This window comes from Mizuhopecten yessoensis, unplaced genomic scaffold (assembly GCF_002113885.1).
Source record: "Mizuhopecten yessoensis strain PY_sf001 unplaced genomic scaffold, ASM211388v2 scaffold10985, whole genome shotgun sequence".
Classification (NCBI taxonomy): Eukaryota; Metazoa; Mollusca; class Bivalvia; order Pectinida; family Pectinidae; genus Mizuhopecten; species Mizuhopecten yessoensis.
Genome location: NW_018408820.1, coordinates 838710 through 860325, shown reverse-complemented (window position 1 = coordinate 860325; position 21616 = coordinate 838710). Strand labels below are relative to the sequence as shown.

At 37.6% G+C, this 21616-nt stretch overlaps 1 protein-coding gene across 21 annotated transcripts in view; it reads right to left on the bottom strand.

The window, feature by feature from the left end:
* LOC110464321 (RNA-binding motif, single-stranded-interacting protein 2-like) overlaps window positions 1–21616 on the bottom strand; it is a 268575-nt gene that overhangs the window by 24980 nt on the left and 221979 nt on the right. For 18 of the 21 annotated variants that reach the window (XM_021519479.1, XM_021519476.1, XM_021519475.1 and 15 more), the window contains 2 exons: window positions 9310–9368; window positions 5305–5411 (listed from right to left, as the gene is read on the bottom strand). In XM_021519479.1, the coding sequence (XP_021375154.1) occupies window positions 5305–5411; window positions 9310–9368 (166 nt within the window). The remainder of the gene's footprint in view (window positions 1–5304; window positions 5412–9309; window positions 9369–21616) is intronic. The other 3 variants (XM_021519477.1, XM_021519478.1, XM_021519488.1) reach the window with 1 other exon arrangement.

The window sequence follows — 21616 nt, the reverse complement described above, 5'->3', positions numbered from 1 at the left end:
GGGAGGGAGGGAGGAGGACAAGAACATGGGTGAGGACGTACATGATAGAAAGATAGGGAGAGAGATGAATAGATGAAATGGGATTTTGTTTCCATACCAACAAACATTGTAAGCACACATATGAATGACTAGCATTCAGAGCATTCAGCGCATCCGACACAGAAAAATGGTGTTTGACTTCCATTGACCAGGACATTGACCAAGGCACTGACCACCGAGTCTATGTTTAAAGCTACATACTAATGGTAGCCTCTATTTTCCTGTTAGGGTACACTGTCCAGACCACAACTCAACAGGCTACTTCATCAGAAACAAAGTATCATTCATTGAAATTTATGATTCGGTGAAGTTTAAACACAACTTTCTAGGTTGCCTTGGTAACAAGCAACAAGACAGATAGCCAATGACCTCTCAGAAAACAGACAGGAAACAGAAATGTAATTGGAGCTCTTTTTCAAAGGAAATTGTTCTTAAAAAAGATAAGAACAAGTTTTTTTTTCTGAAAACAAGGGAGAACTATCACGGCAGACGGATAAATAAACAGTATAAGTTTTATTTTGTTGGAGAGATTTTGTAATATTATATAAAAATAAATCTGTAGGAGTGAACAGAACAGTGAGGTCATCCACTCAGGCCCAGGGAAAGATGATGGTCATGAAAACATCAGATAAATATGTCTCGATATTCAGGTAATGAATGCGGAGTGTTGTGTTTGATAGATTACACAAGAAACACGCGGGTCAGGTAAATGAGTGTGATAGAGGTCCCTACCAGCTACGGCCTTGCCGTACTGACAGGAAAACTGATGATGTCGGGGAAACAGTGGGTGAGATGACAGAAAGGAACGTTACAACCTAATTACAATATATACTCCACAGGTCTAAATGACAAAACGGAGAGAGAACAACACAAATTGTACAATGTTATACGACCTGAAACCTATCTATAAAGGTGTGACGGAAAACACAAAAAAACAGAAACAGAATGAAATAGAAAGATGATAATGTCTAAAGTTTATAGAAATAATTAAAATAAATAGTTTTTTCTACTGCAGTGCAGCATTATGTAACCTTTAAAATATTATGATTTTTTATGAAGAAAATTTTGAAAATGAAGTGGACAGGAGCAGAGAATTGGAGAGAGAAAAACAGGTTGGAACATGTGTTAGCTGACCAGTGGGAAAATAATGAGATTTCCAATGGTTGAAGTGACCAATAACTTAGAACAAATGACCAATGGAATTGCAATTCGGACAGTATAAGTTAGGGGTTAGATTGTGTGGACAGTTGCCAGGCTACATGCACTGACCACTGAAGACGATTATAGCCACTAAATAGATGAAAAGTCTGTCTATGATCCCCTGTCAGCAGAGACCAGCAAATACCAGCTTAGTCTAGCTAGATCTATAGGTTGAGTAAGCCGACCGTTTACACAGAACACTTTCCACTGTACTTCTCAACTCTCAGACAGGTTTTATTGAGGCAGCCATTTTCATTGTCTAACAGTTGGACCATTCATACATGCTATCTGGTAATATATATTAATTCCCCTTGATATTTAGGTGTAACCATGGTTATCCTGGAGAGAGATCTGACCAACTCAGCATGGCTTTTGTTTCCATGACAATAAATCGACAAGACAATATTGAAATGGAGTTTCTTTTTTTTTTTTTGGCTTGCAAGTATTCCCCTGCTCCGTCTCATTATTATTGATAAGCCACTTGTCCTAACAGGCATCATCCGAGGAAATATGACGTCCTATTAACGTCAGCCACAGAACAATTGACTGATGCATGACCAATGATATTGCAGTAGTATATTTATCCTATAGTCAATTTCCTCTGAAGATCTGATGTTTGTCCACAATTAAATGGCTGGCTTTTCCTAGAATCTACTTGGTCGGATGACACTGATCAATAGTATAGCCGAACTAGTTATAGCAACTCATGTTTACGATTGGTCAATTTGTGTTTATCAAATCCTTGATAATAATAACAGTTTTTTTCCTAGAACAAATCAATGACCTTTTGTAAGTTTATGATTGGTCAATTTGTGTTGATAAAATCCTTGATAATGATGAGAGTTTTTTTCCTGGAACAAATCGGTGACCTTTCTAAGTTTATGATTGGTCAACTTGTGTTGATAAATTCCTTGATAATGATAGGAGTTTATTTCCAAGAACAAATCGGTGACCTTTGTACCCTTGACATGACCTGGTTTGACTTCTACCATATCTAACGAAGATGTAAACAGAATTTTGCTATCATAATGGACAATTTTGAACACACAGGTGTCTTTCAAAAGTTTGCATGTTTGTAAATCTGAAGTATTTGAGCCTCTATTTTAAATCAAGTTCTCAGGAAGTAAGAGCGCAAAAATATGTGGGTTCGCCATTCAATACTTAATCGGGGAGAGTTTGAAGGACTTATCAAGTACCTGTTAGCCAAACTCAGACACAACATCCACATAATGGCTGTATCAGGGGGAAAACAGCACAGCCCACTCTTCAATCTACACAAAACAAAATCCTTCCTTTTCACACCATCTTAAAGGAAATCGTTGAATCCACACCATGTGTGGTCTGGGCCGAGTCAAAACCTCGTCAAGGACTCAGTGAAATGACCTTGAACTTAGCATTAATGAAATTCGTAACCTTAGTAATTATTAATACTAATCAACAGGATTTCTTCAGAGAGAGATTTCCTTGACATTTTAGAATAACTATTTTCTTTGAGCTCTTTTTATGACATTCTAGTATGTTTTTTTTTGTACATACTTACATCAACACAGTCCTCGAGTTTTAAACTTCTTTCCATAAATAATACAACTTTCTGACTTTTGAACTTCATTTTCTTTCTATTATTTACTCATGAGTTTCAATTTTTCGGTAGAACATGTTGACACAAAATTGTATTTCTAACTTTGCCTAGAATTCTTTCTACAATTAAAATTGAGTATGATTTCTTTTGCACTTTAAAAGAATCCTTAGAGATAAAGTAACATGGAATTATTTTGTATAATTTCTCGTTAGTGATTGTGACATTCTGGATGCGATATTCTTGAGTGTAGAAATAAAATCCCTCTATCTCTCCTATTGCAATTATCTTACAACTAAAAGTCTGTCCACAATGCGTTTTAAAACATGTGGTCTATTTAACTCATTTACCCCTGAAATTTCATAATGCACTATTCCGACCTTTGAATTGGAAGAGTTCAAATGTATCTTCAGGGGTGAATGCGGTAAAGCTTGATGTATATTGCTCATATTTCTCATCTTTTGCCAGAAACTCAATTTTATCCTTACCTAGAAACAGCCTATTGGATGTGGATCGATAGCTACGGGATTTGATGTACGAATTTGGCATTTAGACAAAAACATATAAGAAGGATAGGAAATCACCCTTCTGTCACTGCTAAACACATGAGGTACTTATATAGGACAAATGTCTTCCAAATGTTGTTTGTACCCGAGCCATAACTTCCTGGTATCAACAAATGGAAGCTCTAAAATTGAGCCAAGAGTCTGGAATCAATATTGCTTCTCACCTGCCTCCATTCAGATGTGAATTCCTGGGCAGTGTCGTTCTAAATTTGGCCAGCCTTTGTGCCACATTTAGAAAGATAATAAATCTCACCAGGTTTTATTTGTCCCAATTAAATGGATGAAATTGTCTATGTTCAAATTACGTATAGCTGATTTATAACGACAAAAGAGAATAATACTTGCAATAGTTTATAAATTTGTGAGAAAATGTTGTTTAATGGGTACGCTTTACAGGGATTTTAGTCCCACCAGACTTGGAAGATGTGCAATCAGGACAATTGTAAGAGACCTATTGTACGATCACATGTCAGCTCTCTACCTAATAAAACTAATTTCAACTTCAATCAGTGGTTTTATGGTGCGGCTTTGGAGCGCTACTTGTTGCGGAGGACAAATTGATTGGGAGACTGGTGTAGTCCTTGCTTTAATGGATCATGTACTTATGCTGTATTACAACTCAATTGGGTGTTTAGATTGGAGCACGAAACACTATTGTACGTTCAATGACAACTCTAGTGGCGGCCATGTTGTATTCACCTCACCAAGGCTTCTCAATGTGGAGATCACCATGACCAAGATTCATGCTAACATACCGCCACCCTAGGGAACCCAGAACTATCGAAATGCTACAAGTAGCAGATAAGTCTCCAGCAAAATAAAAACTCTTTAGGGAAGCATTTCTGCTGAGATTCAAAGAAAAAAACCTTTATCCCCATGTAAGCTTCACCATGACCAAAATTCATGCTAACATACCGCCACCCTAGGGGAACAGAACTATCAAAATGCTACAAGTAGCAGATCAGTCTCAAGAAAAAAACACCACTGTTTTTCGGAAGCATTTCTGCTGAGATTCAAAGAAAAAATACTTTATCCCCATGTAAGCTTCACCATGACCAAGATTCATGCTAACATGGCACCACCCAAGAGCATAAAGAACTATCAAAATGCTCCAAGCCTGCGGAAAAACGATTGTTTTTTTTTGTAAGTATTTTGTGTGACGAGATTCAAAGGCAAAAATACTTTTAACAAAATCTGAGCCTACATGACAAATAATAAGACAAAAACAGATCTGGTTATAGAGTCATCGATTTCCTGTGTTTCCCTTGCAAAATATTTCGCGCTAATTTGCATCTGAGCCATTTGAGATACGTTTGAATTCTCTGCTCCATGTTCAAGCACTATAAATAAAAGGTTTTCAATGTTTGATGCTTAGTCTCCATTGATCCACCTCAAATTCCTATTAAAGTCATTCTACAAAACATACCGTAGCTTATGGCTTTTTTCAAATACCGTGATTGTTAGACATCTGATTTTAAACTACATTTACTGACATCGCCAAAGAGGTATTTACTTTCAATTCATTCTCTCCTTCAGTCAAATCATATTTGATGTAATTTTTAACTGGCAATCTTTTTTTTTTTTTTTTTAGTTATCAAATAACCTTTATTTTAAAACCAGGGAACATACCATTTCTCTTACAAGGTCGTGATCATGAATGCATGCAAGAAGAATAGGTTAAACGCCTCAGGGTCTGGGCCTGCGGACCATGTTATATATTAAGTCAAGCTTGAACTAATGCATCAATACTATTTAGACCAAAATAGATTTGTTTTTAAGAAGAATTGGTTGTCTTTCTGTTCACATGCAAAACACTGTATAAGACAATTAAAGGGTAGTCTCCCTTTGGAGGTGAAGCAAGGAAGAGGCGTGGGAATGTGTTCTGTTTACTGACAAGCGAGACATGTGTATAAAATGACTTACTTCTGTAATACTTACTTTGGCCATCTGAACTTGCATATTTTGTGCCTGAAGGTTTTTCAGAGCCACTGCGGCATCCTGGGGGTTCTCAAAATCAACGAATCCATACCCTGCAAACATACACACAGTCAGTGTAAACATTTAAAAGTCAATATTGGTAATTCAAAGTAGATAGTGTAACCATTTAAAGACATAAACCCAGCCAGGAAAATATCCCTTCAACGTTTCTTTTATCCCTTGTTTGATTTGTGCAAAATTTGATTTTGTTTTTGAACAACTTGATTTAAATTAACAATGAGCACACTGGCCTCGTATGACCTTGTAATTGTCCGAACAAGTTATAAAATGTGAAGTTAAATTGTCGTTGAGGATTTAAAAGTGTTTCACACCGTGAACCGATAAACCAATATTGGTAAAGTGAAGGTGACAGACACTAGTGGTAGGGACAATATTTGAACAACAAGTCTTGATCAGAACTGCTTAGCCTGAACCAAATCAGAACAAGTCTGGATTAAAATTAGGCCTGATAACAGCATCCGATACCTTAGTAAGTGATTTTAAATCTTTCTACCTGTTAAAACTACTATGTGTGTAAATTTGTTCTCAACTTTTATTTGTACAATTTTTTATTCGACAATGGAGGCATTAATATAGCAGAAATCGGAAATTGGAACCAGCCCGGATCACAATTACATACAAAAACCTTGTGATTTTGGGGTTCTATTTCTGAATGCTTAAATATAGAATCTTGCAGCAGCTTATGTTTTGATAAATCAATAAAATTATTTCAGGTTTAAAGAGTGAAATTGTGTACCAGAAATACAAGTAGAAACTGTGAGGAAAGTAAGATGTCATGTCCAGTATACTTAAAAGTGAAACCATTTTATTCAGGCCACATTCGTTTATTGTGATTCAAACCGTTGAACTGGTTGGACCAAAGTTGTACCGGTTGGACCAAAGTTGTACCGGTTGGACCAAAGTTGTACCGGGTTGACCAAAGTTGAACCAGTTGGATCAAAGTTGTACCGGTTGGACCAAAGCTGTACCGGTTGGACCAAAGTTGCACCGGTTGGACCAAAGTTGTACCAGTTTGAGCAAAGTTGTACCGGTTGGACCCAAGTTGTACCGGTTGGACCAAAGCTGTACCGGTTGGACCAAAGTTGTGCCGGTTTGACCAAAGTTGAACCTGTTGGACCAAAGTTGTACCGGTTGGACCCAAGTTGTACCGGTTGGACCAAAGTTGTGCCGGTTGGACCAAAGTTGTACCAGTTTGAGCAAAGTTGTACCGGTTGGACCCAAGTTGTACCGGTTGGACCAAAGTTGAACCAGTTGGACCAAAGTTGTTCGTTTATGAAATAAGGTCTAAACTAGAAGTCTGATGCTGCTTTCAGGCTAGCCTTGACAAAGTCTTGCAAGAAGACCTGTATAAACATTTGAAGGTCCGCCAGGATTTATACCCGAAAATGTGACATTTGAAAACTGACAAACTAGTCGAACCGGATATAAGAAAAGGGCCCTAACCAAGATTCTGGCATTATAAGGTGGTCTGGCAATATATCGAGGGAGATCTATTATGGAATAGTTAAAGAAGAAGGAAAATTTTAAGACACCAGCAATAAGTGAGATGGCCTAAAAAACAAGAGGCTTTATATTGAGGTTATATTGTATGGGAGAGTTTAACATCGCTATCATCATTATCATCAAAACACAGAATAATGTCAGAGTTTTACTTCAATTAACAGCAGAGACAGACTGATGCAACCTAATGCTCAAATTCCCGTCTTAATGTAGAACTCGATTAGCGAGAGGAGACAAACTGATTAGTTGTGACATGGAGACTGTATACAGTGCGCTGACCCACGATAACATATACATTTTACTATTCACTTTTCTTTGAAACCAATTGAATCATGACCTACTGTGAAATAGCACGAAATTTTTTGATTTAGTAGTTTTGATATCCATGTAATAGTGTATATACATAGTCCTCTGAAAGATGTTTACACATTTGTAGCTCCATCCTTTTATCAACGGCGTTCATACATTCGTAATGGTCTGATAATGACAAATATACTTTTTTGCTTGCTTTCATAAACTTCAGACTTCTTGATAAGAACTGTTTGATATCAATATTTTGTGATAGGTTGAAAGTCTGGTATTTTGGAATGAGGTATGCGTAGATGAAGAGTTCGTTCGTCTGATGTTCAATGAGTTCTAGATTCGATCGGATGCCTGTGATATGAGCCATCATGCTCCGTCAGACGGCCACAGTAGGTGTGTCAACTATTCCAGTCACAAAGTCTATCCATTCTAATCGAGGGAAGAATCTCGAAACTTGAAAAGAGAAGTCTAGAGAGAGGTACAATTATCTATATGTGAGCCCTGCACACTGTTTGTCATTGGACATTTTCTGGACTGGAAAGTCAATTAACTTTGAACACCGTGGTTGTTTGATGTTCCTGAAGTGCTTTTTTCACTTTTTATTTTGTGTGTGTGTGATGGATCTAAAGCTGATGTAAGGATCGAGTCCTCTGGTAGATCAGTTGCGAGTATAGAAATCTCAAACGAGGAAACTGTCTTACCCTAACTGTTTATCTTCAGCTCTCATTTAAAACCTCAACTATACCCCGATTAATAGTCACATGACAGTCATATGAACTTAAATTAAACCACAATAAAATAGCAAGCAAGCTGAATTGGCTCATTCATCCCAGACATTTCATAATGAACTATTCCAACCATTGAATTTGAAGAGTTCAAATGTGTCTTCAGGGGTGAATGAGTTAAGTTTCCAGTTGATAGATGATATCAAGCTAGACCAAAGGTCAACTGGATGGAGACACACTCCTTGTCCAATAACTGTGACAACTGTGAAAGCATTTGTCCAATCAGCTTTGTAATTTGCAGGAGATAATGAAAAGCACCTGATGACCCCTGTGTGACTTCAGATTGATCTATTTATAGACAGCAGCAGATTTGAGATTTGATGGCTTTTAATTGTCATCTGTTTGGAATGAAAACAAACTATTTCTGTGCCTACGAAAGGAGCATGATTACAAGTTCTTTGCCCTCTTATACCTTCCCAAATCTTACTTTTATTGCTTTTTCCTAAATTGTTGTCGAAATGGAGGATACGATGGTGTCATTAAGTGAATCCTTCAGAAAAGAAAGAATAATGTGGACATTTGCATTGTGTAATATTACCGACTGCAAATGGGATGAATACATAAGAAAGTGTTCAATTCCTTAATATGTCCCTCATGTTGGCGGTAGGAGGGGGGAACCAGATGTCATTACAACATAGCTGTCATATCTGCACATGAGGGGGGTTAATGTTCCAATTAAAAAGTCATTGATGGTGGCAAGGGTTTGTCTGGCTAACTATACCTGCATTCTATCTGTCTTCGTAACAGAAAAACGTTGTCATTTGTCAGGACGCCAGGCGTTAACGACAAAGCATACCTTATCTATGGGAGGAATATGGGGCTGTAATTAGCGTTCCCCGAGCTTCCAGATTTTTACACGTATCCCTACTCTACTTGATAATGAGACATGTATACCATCAACACCTCGTGTGGTGCGTATGTAATAGTGACAACTCTGATGTAGAAATACTGCATCTTATCATGTATTTCTCAGCATATTAAGTGTAGCTGTGAGAAAATTTGGTCACAACTGCATGTGATCTAAGTAACAATCACCGAAAATCTGTTGTAAGTGTTCCGATTGCAATGTGTACCTTCCGAAACTTGTACTCGTAACTAAGGACCACTGATTAAAACTGGCAAGGCAGTTACGTAACGCTACATTAGTCTCGGGTAATTTTGCAGCAGAAAGGTAATTTTACTTTCAATTATGAAGAACAATTTGGTGCAGTCTCCAAAAATACCACAATACTAATTAGAGAATTTACAATTAGCTTTCCCTCCGAGATACACCGCTCCCCTGTGAGGTAACCCATTGTTCTCGCTATTTGTAGACATCTTCTGTATGCTGTAGAAACCTTACCTTTGCATTTGTTTGTAGTTTGGTCCATTATGGCTTTGGTGGAAACAATCTTGCCATATCTGTAAAGACATAAAGATAAAATAACATTAACAACAGGTCTTCCTTCAATATCTTTAAAATTTCTACGAAGTATTTTTACTCTCCAAAAATAAAAATAAAACTCTGCAACAGTAACTCTTCATTAAGAAACAGTTTTACCTTTCTAATGTATCATTAACCGAGTCATATTTTTACGAGCGCAGATGACTACTGGAATTTAAACTTTTGAAAACATAACTAAAGCTATTGTCTTGAACACCCGTTTTCTTAAACCGTTCATCCCTAAAGTCCCATTTTTTACCAAATCAAAGACTGGCCAAGTCCAGTTTAGATATATGTAGGGGTGAATGTGTTCTTATACGAATCATTTTTTTTTCATTCTTAATTAAAGTCAAAGTTGGTTTATTTTCCTAATATAAAACCTGACATTTTGATTAGCAACACATATTTAAATACACACTGGTTTACCCCAGCGTTAATCAGAATATTGTTTCTATTTTTGAGTTTGAAGTTTTTATATATAGGAATGAGATTTAAGCAATATGGCGACAAAAATAGTACTGAGCTTTTCCCCAAAATTAATGCGAGGAAAGGCATGTGCTAAATTTAATCCATTAAAAAGCTTCTAAATCAGTCAAAGCCAGCTCTATAAAAAACTAACTACACCCCAACCTAATTCAATACTGGAAACTTCAGTGCACGAAGAAGAGATATATGCATACCATGTATTCACAAGCTTGCATGAACAACTGGCAATTTGGTGGTATTTAATGGCGCGGATTACTGGTTGGAGGGATTTTATGCCGAATGCAATACACGAATGCAATACACGTGGCTTGGAGGCTGGATGGTAGGATTGCATCGTAAGTCAGACTTAAATCTGACATTTATGACGAGGAAACAGGTGACTACTCTCAGTCAGTTTTCTTTACATCACAATAAAAACACAATATTAAACTCGGCTTAGAAAACAGCTAGATCAATGCTCAACACCTAGGCACGGTGGACCGAGGGTAACAGTGATGAAACGTTAAAACCCTGCTGTGGAATCAAACCATCATTTCTTGAGTTTTAAGATCATGAAAGCAGTAAGTGTTAAACTCATTCATCCCTGAAATTTCATAATGAACTATTCCAACCTTTGATTTGGAAGAGTTCAAATGTGTTTTCAAGGGTGAATGAGTTAAAGACATTATTTTCTATTGCAACTTTTTTTGGCTGCCCAACTGTTGAAGTTAATTTGTTTACAATGGATAGATGATTGTTTTATAATCATTATAAAAGTCTCACTTTAAAATCTCTGATCTGGGTCTCTTAACCTCTTTGCAACATGCCATTAGTCAGTGTTACAGAAATTCATAATTGTAAAGTTTATGTCATGATCAATAAAACCACGGTATCTCCAACTAAGGAAGACATTTATTTGCTGCACAGGAAGTTGTTTTATCAGTGTCTATAAACACATCTTTTAATCTTGACAGGTGAATCTTTTTCCTCTAGTTATCTCACCCTGATAACAACCAAACAACAATTTAATCTGGGTGATTAAAACGTTTTTTTCTACATTCACAATTTAGGTAATGGTTAAGAATGACAGGAAATCATAAACATCAAGGCCAGTAATATAGGACTTTAAAAAATCTTTTGGTTAATTTTTTTTATATCATGTACTGATATTTTGGGAAACAAATTGACATAAAAGAGATGGTTTATTGCAAAATCTGAAAAAAATATGTTTGTGCAAATCCTTTATCTATTGAAATTAATGTAAATGAAATTCTGTTGATGTGTTAGTTATAAGTCTGACGGGTAACAGAAGGCTGCGTGCCAACAGAACTGTTATAAGATATGATTAACTATCCACCTAATCAATGGTGGTTGGCAATAGCTTGTAATCTGTAGTTCCAGGTTGTAGAGTCAATTCATTTTTACACAATGAAACTGTGTAAGATAAATGTAATCATTACAAACTGATAAGTGAAATCAATGTTATCCAGGTTGGCAGATGATGAAGAAACCGAATGGATTGCCGATTGTTTCCCCGAGCTCATACCAATCAAGGCGCGGAAACATCAATCTAATACTCTCCTGGTGGAGTTGAACAAGGAACGTGTATTCACTATTACATAGATTTTATAAATGGTCATGACAACTTATGCATTGCCGCAGATCCTGTCTTCCCGTACACGAACGATACGAGCTGTTACTCTGTTCCAATAAGTAGACGAATCTATCGTAACTATTAAGTCTGTGTCCTGGTGTCGTTGCTCCAGATTTGACCTCTCTCCTCTGGCCGGACTAAAACAGGCCGCATGTCATTGTCTGTCATCAAACATAATCTAATCATGGTCCGACACAGTCAGTGATACAGACATGCTGGTAACACACGAGGCCTTTATTTATATAATTATTTCAGCTTCAAAATTGATTTGTTAAACGTTCCAAATATTTTGCTTCCACAAGTTTTTATTCTGATCTTTCAGCAACGAGAACCATCATATAGACATACCTGACAATTGTCACGTTCAGAATATTGACAATCTGGGTACGATCCTTAACAACCAAAAAATGCCCCTCAAAGCTTCTCTCAAAATAATCTTCAGGTGTAAATTCAAACTATGTCACCTGACCCCACCCCAGGTAAGATAGCAGCGTAGGTGTGTTTCTAATGAGATACAGGTATGTACATAGTTCTGATTCCAAACGTCCCTCACATAACTTTTATCTCCTGAACAGTTAACCGTTTAGAATTCATGTCATCAAATAATTACCATCATCCTCAATCTGCATGTGGTAATGGGAGCCCCACCCAAGCTAGCCAAACTTAAAGAATTTTATGTTTTACTGGTACAGTAAATCCTCCTTATACTATTATTAAACCTTGCAAATGTTTGCCTTACAATTGAGGATTCTGATAGTTCATCTAGGAAGATTTATAAAGGAACTGTAAGGATAAACAGAAATTTACATCGTGATGTATGATTGTAGTAGCTGTGGTGGCAGGGTTAGCCATAGTGGCAATGGTGGCCATAGTGGCGATGGTGGCAATGGTGGCCATAGTGGCAATGGTGGCAAACATGGCCATAGTGGCAATGGTGGCAATGGTGGCCATAGTGGCAAACATGGCAATGGTGGCCATAGTGGCAATGGTGGCAATGGTGGCCATAGTGGCCATAGTGGCAAACATGGCAATGGTGGCAAACATGGCAATGGTGGCCATAGTGGCAATGGTGGCAAACATGGCAATGGTGGCAATGGTGGCCAGTGGCAATGGTGGCTATATTGGCAATGGTGGCAATGGTGGCCATGGTGGCAATGGTGGCCCATAATGCAATGGTGGCCATAGTGGCAATGGTGGCAATGGTGGCAATGGTGGCCATAGAGGCAATGGTGGCAATGGTGGCCATAGTGGCAATGGTGGCCATAGTGGCGATGGTGGCCATAGTGGCAATGGTGGCAATGGTGGCAATGGTGGCCATAGTGGCAATGGTGGCAATGGTGGCCATAGTGGCAATGGTGGCACACATGGCAATGGTGGCCATAGTGGCAATGTCAAATAAAACAATAATGCTTATGTTTTCACTATATTTAGAAAAATATAAATTCAAAAGCAGATAAATGTCGTACAAATATCAACCTGTGTCAGTGCAGTATTCAGTTACGTCAATCAATGGAGTGTGTATGTGTACCCAAATAAATATACAGTGGAAAAATACCCATTGGGTAATCACCACTGGCAGACTTTTTAATTAAAACGATATTCTCCATATAGTTCACAACACAAAGCCAGCAATTATGTCAAGCTTGCAAATATTTTCAATTAGAATACAAAATGTGCTTTCAATTTAAAAACCCCACTAAAATGTCATTCTACTAAATCATCAATCATGCCTTTTAATTTCTCAACTGTTGCATGTTGTTTAAGACTAGTGTCTCTGTGCACTGAATGTCAACATGTAATCAGGCAGGGCTCGACCCCTTTACCAGCGGATAGATTAGTCCTATCTGACAGAATACTGGGTCCAATTCTGATATTGGGGGGAGAGGGTAGTTATATTTGCCAATCTGAATTATCGCATCAAATGCCACGGGGTGGATAAGTGAATTGTACTTGGTCGCTCCGTGTCGGTCTCCGTGAGGAACAATGGCCACCATTATGTAACGTAATCAACTGTGCCTGCTATCGTGAACGAGAAGAAAGCACTAGAAATGCCAGTACAGAACGGATCATGTATCATAATGCACTAGTTTACTCTCAGGCAAAAGCTAGGATACCTTGAAACAAAGTCTGTTGGCTATTCCATGAAAATAAAGCAAATTTGGATTGTACAGCTCATAGGAATAGTTTCATTTTGATTGAAAATGCCGTACATGCATATTCCACATAATTTTTGACATCCTCTCATCTCTCCCTTGACCTTTGACATCCTCTTAACTCCCCTTTGACCTCTTAACACCTTCCCCTTTTATATCTTTCTACCTCTACCTTGACATTTGACATCTTTCCATCTCGCCATTGATCTTTGATATCATCCCACCTCCCAGTTAATCTTTGATGTCCTTTCAATTCACCGTTGACCTTTGACATCCTTCCACATCCCCATTGACCTTTGACATCCTTCCACATTCCTGTTGACCTTTGACATCCTCCCATCTTCCCATCTCATCTTCTACCTTTGACATTTGTCTTGTCATCAGTTCTATTAAATTGCTTTTGTCCTTGGAGACAAATTTTATTGACCCCCAAAAAAGGACAGAGTACAGAGGCTGCATGGACTTGTGTCATCTCCTCTGTCCAGGCTCGAGGCCGGTCAGTGTAACAGATGCCATCATTTAGTCTGGAGGTCAAACTCCTATATGATGTCTTGCCACCTCTTGAGGGACATATACAAAAAAAAAATTGACATCCCCACACTTAATAAAATTCCTTCAATTCACAAGGAATGTATGTCTCCCTAACTTGGACATTTGAGAGGAAGACATTCATTGTGTGAAATATTATCCAGCATGTAACAAGAGCCATACTCGGACCAATTGACAAGCATGTGGTATTCCATCGATAAAACAGGGTGTAATGATGATCATATTCCCCCAGATAAAACGGGGTGTAATGATGATCGAGTGTCATGGAAAAAGTGTCTTTTCTTTGGTCTGGGACGAACTTGATACTGGATGGAGCCATAACTATCATGCACACTGATTATACATCATTTCTGCCTCACAAGGCCTGCCTTGTCTCTCACACTGGAGCAAGTGACAGTGATACATATAGACTGTATACAATGCCAAAAGGGTCCAAGTAAAACACTTCATACAATATCCATAAACATGACAGAACAGGATTTTTACTCACAATTGAAATTCAGTAAAGAGGGTTTATAAAAGACTTTGCGTAATACGAAACGAAGAGTTATTAACCTGGACTATCTATCCAATTAGCCCTTTCTGTCATTGTTACTAGAGAATGGTGTTTACCTTTACCTTTACTGGGGAGATGCATTACATTTCTGTAGTTGTTATAAGGTCATTCAGACACTTATTATGTGTGAACTTGTCGTTAAATAACAATTCAATTTTTTTAATTCACAGTGTGTCTCGACTTTCACCGATACGTCCCCTGTCTTTCTTCTTATCTGGCATTTCTATTGATAGTAAAGCGACGCACTCAATTTTTAATTTATTTTAAAAATGGACAAGAAAGAACGTGAATGGATTCCAATTTCCTATGACTTCATATGACAAGCCTTTTCTGACAGTTCAGGATATGATGTGAAATATCTTTTTAACATTTACACCCTTCCCATTCTTGCTTAGCATATATAACGACCATATTTGGAAGGGCTTAGAAGCCATATTTTATTTAACCAGTAAGAATTCAGGCGTGTCTTATTTAGGACCCACAGGTAACGTACGGGGGATGAGGAAGATGAGTCAGTGATGGGTGATGTTTATCGTGGTGGTGAGGGCTCCGGCAAACCTGTATCCTTAATGACACCTCCGCAGTTTGGGTGGTGTTATATGTGTAGACTGGCTATACCTCTGACAATTAAACCTGTATCTTTTGTGACACCTCCTACGTTTGGGTGGTGTTAAATTTGTTCTCTATACCGATAACAAACCTGTTTTTCTTAATGACACCTCCGCAGTTTGGGCGGTGTAAAGTGTGTAGGCTATACCTTGGACAAACCTGTATCCTTTGTGACACCTCCCGTAACCTATTTTATCTAATCTGACCTGGCTTCACAAGAACTCTGCCAATGACTCATTTTAAAAAAAAATGATTTATTGCCAAGTGTTTATGATCCGGACAAGCGATACGTTACCTGAGGCCATTAACTTATCACTGTCAGAGCAGTGTTAGGGTCAGTATGAGGGGGAGGGAGTGTGTGGACCCAGGGAGTAGGTGAGGGGGTGTGTGGTCCATCACCCCAGGCAGGTCAGTGTTAGAGGCAGTATGTGAGGGAGGAAAGCAAAGCAATGCAAGGGGAAAGCTGAGGCTTCAAACAGATAATAGAAACAGAGGCGAGATTGAGGACCTGAAAATTAGGACAACAACCTTGAGCCAGAAGTACACTATATTTATACCAAATACACTAAAAATCCCCTCTTGATGTGGACACTGATTTGGATTGCGATATGGCTGGAGACAGGCTATCTTCCCATCCAGTATTGTTTTGGACAATTTTATGTAAATGACACAATTATGCTATTTGGCTGTCTGGATGAAAGTGAAATGGTTGTCATAACAACAGGAAATGGCAGGCAGCGTCTGACAATTCCAGCATCCTGGGACAGTTTGGACATTGGTTAATCTGTCACAATTAGTACTTGAGTGTCATCTTGTTGCCATGGTCACGACAGGAAGTGGCCACAACCGTCATGGCAACCATCCCTATCGCCTGCCATCATATTCATTGTTCAACAAGTTGTGAAAATTGATTTGACAAACGTTGTTAATGTGTTTTTTTTTGCAATCAAGGGTAATAAAGAGATTTATTGACTTTTCCTTAGATGACTACATTTATCCCAATAATCAACCTTGTCTCCAAATGACAACAAAGCATGTATAATAAAGCGATTTTAGCGAATTGTGATTTATATCTTGATAGCAAAATTTCCAAAACATTTTCGCGTATAAAATGATTTGTATGTATTTTCAACTTAATGTTTTTTCTCTGCTGTAAGAGAGGTAAGGATTTCCAGTAAAACCCCTGGCGCCAGAGGTTTGTAGTCATTCACAGTTAAAATTGATTTCCACTTAGCTTATCTTGTGAGCAAGAGAGCTAAAAATATTCAGAAATAATTGTGTTGTAGTATTTTTTGGGCTCTTTTTCCATGCGTGAAAACAGCTCAGACAGGCAAAAAATCTCTTTACAATCCTCAATCACTCTACGACAAAAAATGCAATTCTTGATGAACTGTTGTTTTAGAGGTGAACATAATACACAGGTCCAAACGGTTTTATCAAATATATACAGGTGTTGTTTATATAGACCCAGACCTTCAGAGTATCCAATCTCAGCTAAGACTGTTATCAAACACGCCAACAATTAAAAGGACTAAATTTGCTTTCTTCATTCTTGGTAAATTACAACCTTACCATTTCCCTTACAGCTGGCATCCTAAATCAGACGGAGTCTGACAATCAGAGAAACAACCCACTTGGTTTTTAGATCAATACAAGATACATTGTGAGGAAGATTTATACTTGAAGCACTCGAGAGAATCAGATCTATGTACAAACACTCAGCTGATAAGATGAGTGTGGGGATCGAGGTTTGTGTCATTTTTTTTGGCAGAAAATTGAATGAATGGCTGGCGCCATCCTCTTAAACAGTTCATTGTACATGAAGCCAGCAACACAGATGAATGTATACATTGGAAGAAAAAAAATTATCAGTAGCAATTTAAGATTTTAAATATTTTCTGGTAAATTGTATTTATGTTAAATTTTCAAACATATTGCTAACCTTAATTATCAGTATATTATTCCATTGCAAGCATACAAAGAACAAGATTAAAGATATAAATATTTTGGAACAATGAATTACTTTAATTTTCAATTTCAATTTCAGTGACCAAATTTATTTTTAATATTGAATGCTCAGTAAAATCGCAAACAGTTCATGTATTGTAAGCTTTCAAACAACTTTGCAAAAAAAATGTTTTTTCACAGGTAGATTCATATTTACTTGCCTAGATAGCCTAGATAAATATCTTCACGAAATATAAAAGAAGACAATCCATACAAAGAAGAAGAATTTGTCAGCAAACACAGACAAAGAGTCCTTTTAAATTAACCCAGCTGCATGTCATTCAGGGGTGATTTTTTTTGCAAAACTGTTCGATAAATATTGAACAACACAAAACAAATTTACACTAGCTTCAAAAAAGACCACAGGAATTTATTGAATTAGGACTGGCAGTTTGAATAATAAACTGGCAGAGAGAAGAAATTGACAGTTAATTTTGTCACTCAATTCATGTATCAATGCGAGTTGGGGCATTTTTTGTACCGACTCGGAGCTGAAATTCATAATAACACACTCTAGCAGGCTGTTATGTTGAAGTACAACACGAATAAACATGAAAAGTAATATATACAAGCAATGTAGAGCTGTGAGTTTCACCTTTAGTTTTAAATTCTATTGATTATATTGAAAATTTGTCTAACAACTCTTTGGAACAACATTGATTCTACTGGACATGAATTATTTAGGCTGGGTTTAATCTATGAAAACGATTTGTTTTATCGATTCAACATTTGAAATGTTTGTAGGCTGTTTCTTGTTTCACAGAGTATTACATATTAAAACATGTTTTATTAATCACCGTTTGTTAACCAACCACATGATAACATTACAGTTATTGCTAACATCGCCATCCATTTCCAAGATGGAGGGCACAAATCAGAGCCACACAGGTTGAATAAATAGCATTTAGTCGTAAGAGATCTAAGGCAATTATTAGTCTCTGGGGGAGGGGGGTCTAGGGAAATAGCAGGACTACTCATGCATCTAATCCCAAAGAATGTAGGGAAAAAGTCCCTTGGGGATCTAGGGAAATAGTCCCTGGGAGATCTAGGGGAATAGTCCTTGGGGAATCTAGGGGAATAGTCCTTGGGAGATCTAGGGAAATAGTCCTTGGGGGGTCTAGGGGAATAGTCCTTGGGGGATCTAGGGGAATAGTCCTTGGGGGATCTAGGGGAATAGTCCTTGGGAGATTTAGGGGAATAGTCCTTGGGAGATCTAGGGGAATAGTCCTTTGGAGATCTAGGGAAAAAGTCGCTGGGATCTAGGGAAATAGTCCCTGGGGATCTAGGAAAATCATATTTGGGAGATCTAGGGAAATAGTCCTTGGGGATCTAGGGAATTAGTCCCTGGGGATCTAGGAAAATAGTATTTGGAAGATCTAGAGAAATAGACATACCACTCATGCACCTAAGTCCCTGGGGGATCTAGGGAAATAGTTTAAACTTCAGTAATAACAGATAATCAAAGCCCGAAATTGACATAATCTACATATCAGTAGACAGATGTACTTTTCTTAGTTCAATAAAACATACTGGCAATAAATCGTTGACATACATATCAATTCAAATAAAAAAAGGACAGGCTATTTCTGGAATGTTTTATTGCCAGAAAACAGTCAGTATGTATAGATTTTTTTTGTACTTTGAATATATATATATATATACACCTTAAGGTATGCCTATTCATTTCTTTCCTTTACTAATATGAAATGAAAACTACAAACCAACAGGGAGTGGGCACACCTGATAATGCCGACATAGGTATATCTATAAATCATTTAAGTCCAAGTATGAATATTTTTCAGGATTATAAACTTGTCTGGAGGGGACAGATCGGTCAACAACCGCTGCCACAGTGGACAGTGGACAGTGGACAGAGCTTTATTACAATGTTTTAGCATGCAGAAAATGTATGCATGATAAATATCACTTAATTTAAAATTCATGACCTCATTGACAAAGATGGGGAATGACTTTTACATTCAACAAATGTCTAAATCATCCGAGGTTATTCACCTAGCACGACAAAGCTTTAGAGATATTGTCCAGGAAAGTTTATCTTCAATCTTCAACCCTATAAAAAAACCTGATAAAACTTACAGATTTCTGAAGAAATATAAATCTTCATTTCCTATCTTATCGTCATCCAAACATTGATAAAACGTGCGGATAACAGACCACGTTTGTATTTTTATCTCCGACGACTTCATCTCCTTGAGACATCCACATGTGGTCAGTGTGTATATTAGACACATTGAAGGAAAACATCCAAGTGATTGAGATTGTAGCCAAAACACCTGAGTGATGGAATGGTAGCCAAACATCCTAGCCACAAAACTGTAGCCAAATGTCTTAGTGTTTGAGATTGATGTCAAACATCTGAGCGACTGAAATTGCAGCCAAACATCCCAATGACTGAGATTGTAGCAAGATCTTAATAAACCTAATACACTAATTTATTATTTATATTCGAAAACAAGAAAGTTTTAATATCTATCTGAAAGACGAAAAGATCATAAATATTTATCAAATCCAACCCCCCCCCCTTTTTTTTTTACTGTAAAAGGAATTGATTTAAAAAACTTTCGGTGTACCATAACGAAACCATTCATTGTCTCCATTAGTTCTGTCAAAGTTTGGCATTATAAAAAGGTTTCGAGACATCAATGAGGTAGACGTATATATATAGGTATTGTTAGATAAAAATGGAAGAGGCGACCTTGAAATATATATTAGGCGACATATGAGAGGGTGTACATGTTATATTGATATTTTGTTATATCTTAATAGCATTGTACGATATTGTATATTGAAGTTATTAAATTGTGTCGTGATATATATCATTGTATGATGTAGTTCATCTGAATTTCACAAACATCAAATATACATGAAATTCATATCATTTCCGCTGTTACAGGAACTTGTTATTCTAATTTAACTGGAGCACTTCCTAACCTGTTTCATCCCTTAAAGGTCCTTGGTTACATAATTAGAAAGCCAGGAAGGAAGTGACAGCTTACTAAAAGGCTGAGGACTTGTAAGTCTGATGCCTAATGGTAACAGCCTCAGACAGGATTGAAATTCAACTTTTAGATGAACATTTATAATTGGTTGCTGTTACCGAGTGTCCTCCCCCTACCCCTTGAACTTGAACCTTGATATACTTTTCGATAAACGTCAAGTTTTGGTGTCATACAGTACAGTAACAGAGTGTAGCATTAATATATATATATTTCATAAATTTTCTTTGTGAGTTTTTTTATTATTACAGTCTTGCATAAGTATTGACAGTCAAACTGTATTTGAAAGCCCATAAAAAGGTCCCTTAACACAGGTTGTCTCTTAATGAAGGTTCTGTTAAAAATAAAATTTCTATAATAGAGAGTTTTTAAAGTAGTATCCTTAACACAGATGGTCTCCTTACAGAGGTGGTCTGTTGAGCAGGTTTGCCTGTAATGGGACTTTATATCATCTCGGACAGAAATAACTAGAAGCTGGATATCTTACATCATTGATAAAGATACCGCCCAGGCCTGTTCTAACATAATTTTAAGGTTTGTTGGGATGCTTAGTCACCGATACAGCAGAGTAGCCTTATAATAAACACCTTTATCATAATGTGTACATATTGGAATACTGCCATGGGACAGAAAGCACAGATACACCTCCAAGTCCCCCTTTATTGTCCCACTCTCAGCTCCTCTATCGTTTCCCTCGCACCTCCTTTACCCTCCCTTTCTGAACTCTTCTATCATCCCCTCACTTGTCCCTGCCTTACCTCTATTTCCCATTCTGACACTCTCTAGCCCTTTATCATCTCCTCACTTGTCCCTACCTTACCTCTTTTTCCCATTCTGACACTCTCTACCCCTTTATCATCTCCTCACTTGTCCCTGCCTTCCCTCTATTTCCCATTCTGACCCTCTTTAACTCTTTATCATCCCCACACTTGTCCCTGCCTTACCTCTATTTACCCTTCTGACACTCTCTAACCCTTTATCATCCCCTCCCTTGTCCCTGCCTTACCTCTATTTACCATTCTGACACTCTCTAACCCTTTATCATCTCCTCACTTGTCCCTGCCTTACCTCTATTTCCCATTCTGACACTCTTTAACTCTTTATCATCCCCTCACTTGTCCCTGCCTTACCTCTATTTCCCATTCTGACACTCTCTAACCCTTTATCATCCCCTCACTTGTCCCTGCCTTACCTCTATTTCCCATTCTGACACTCT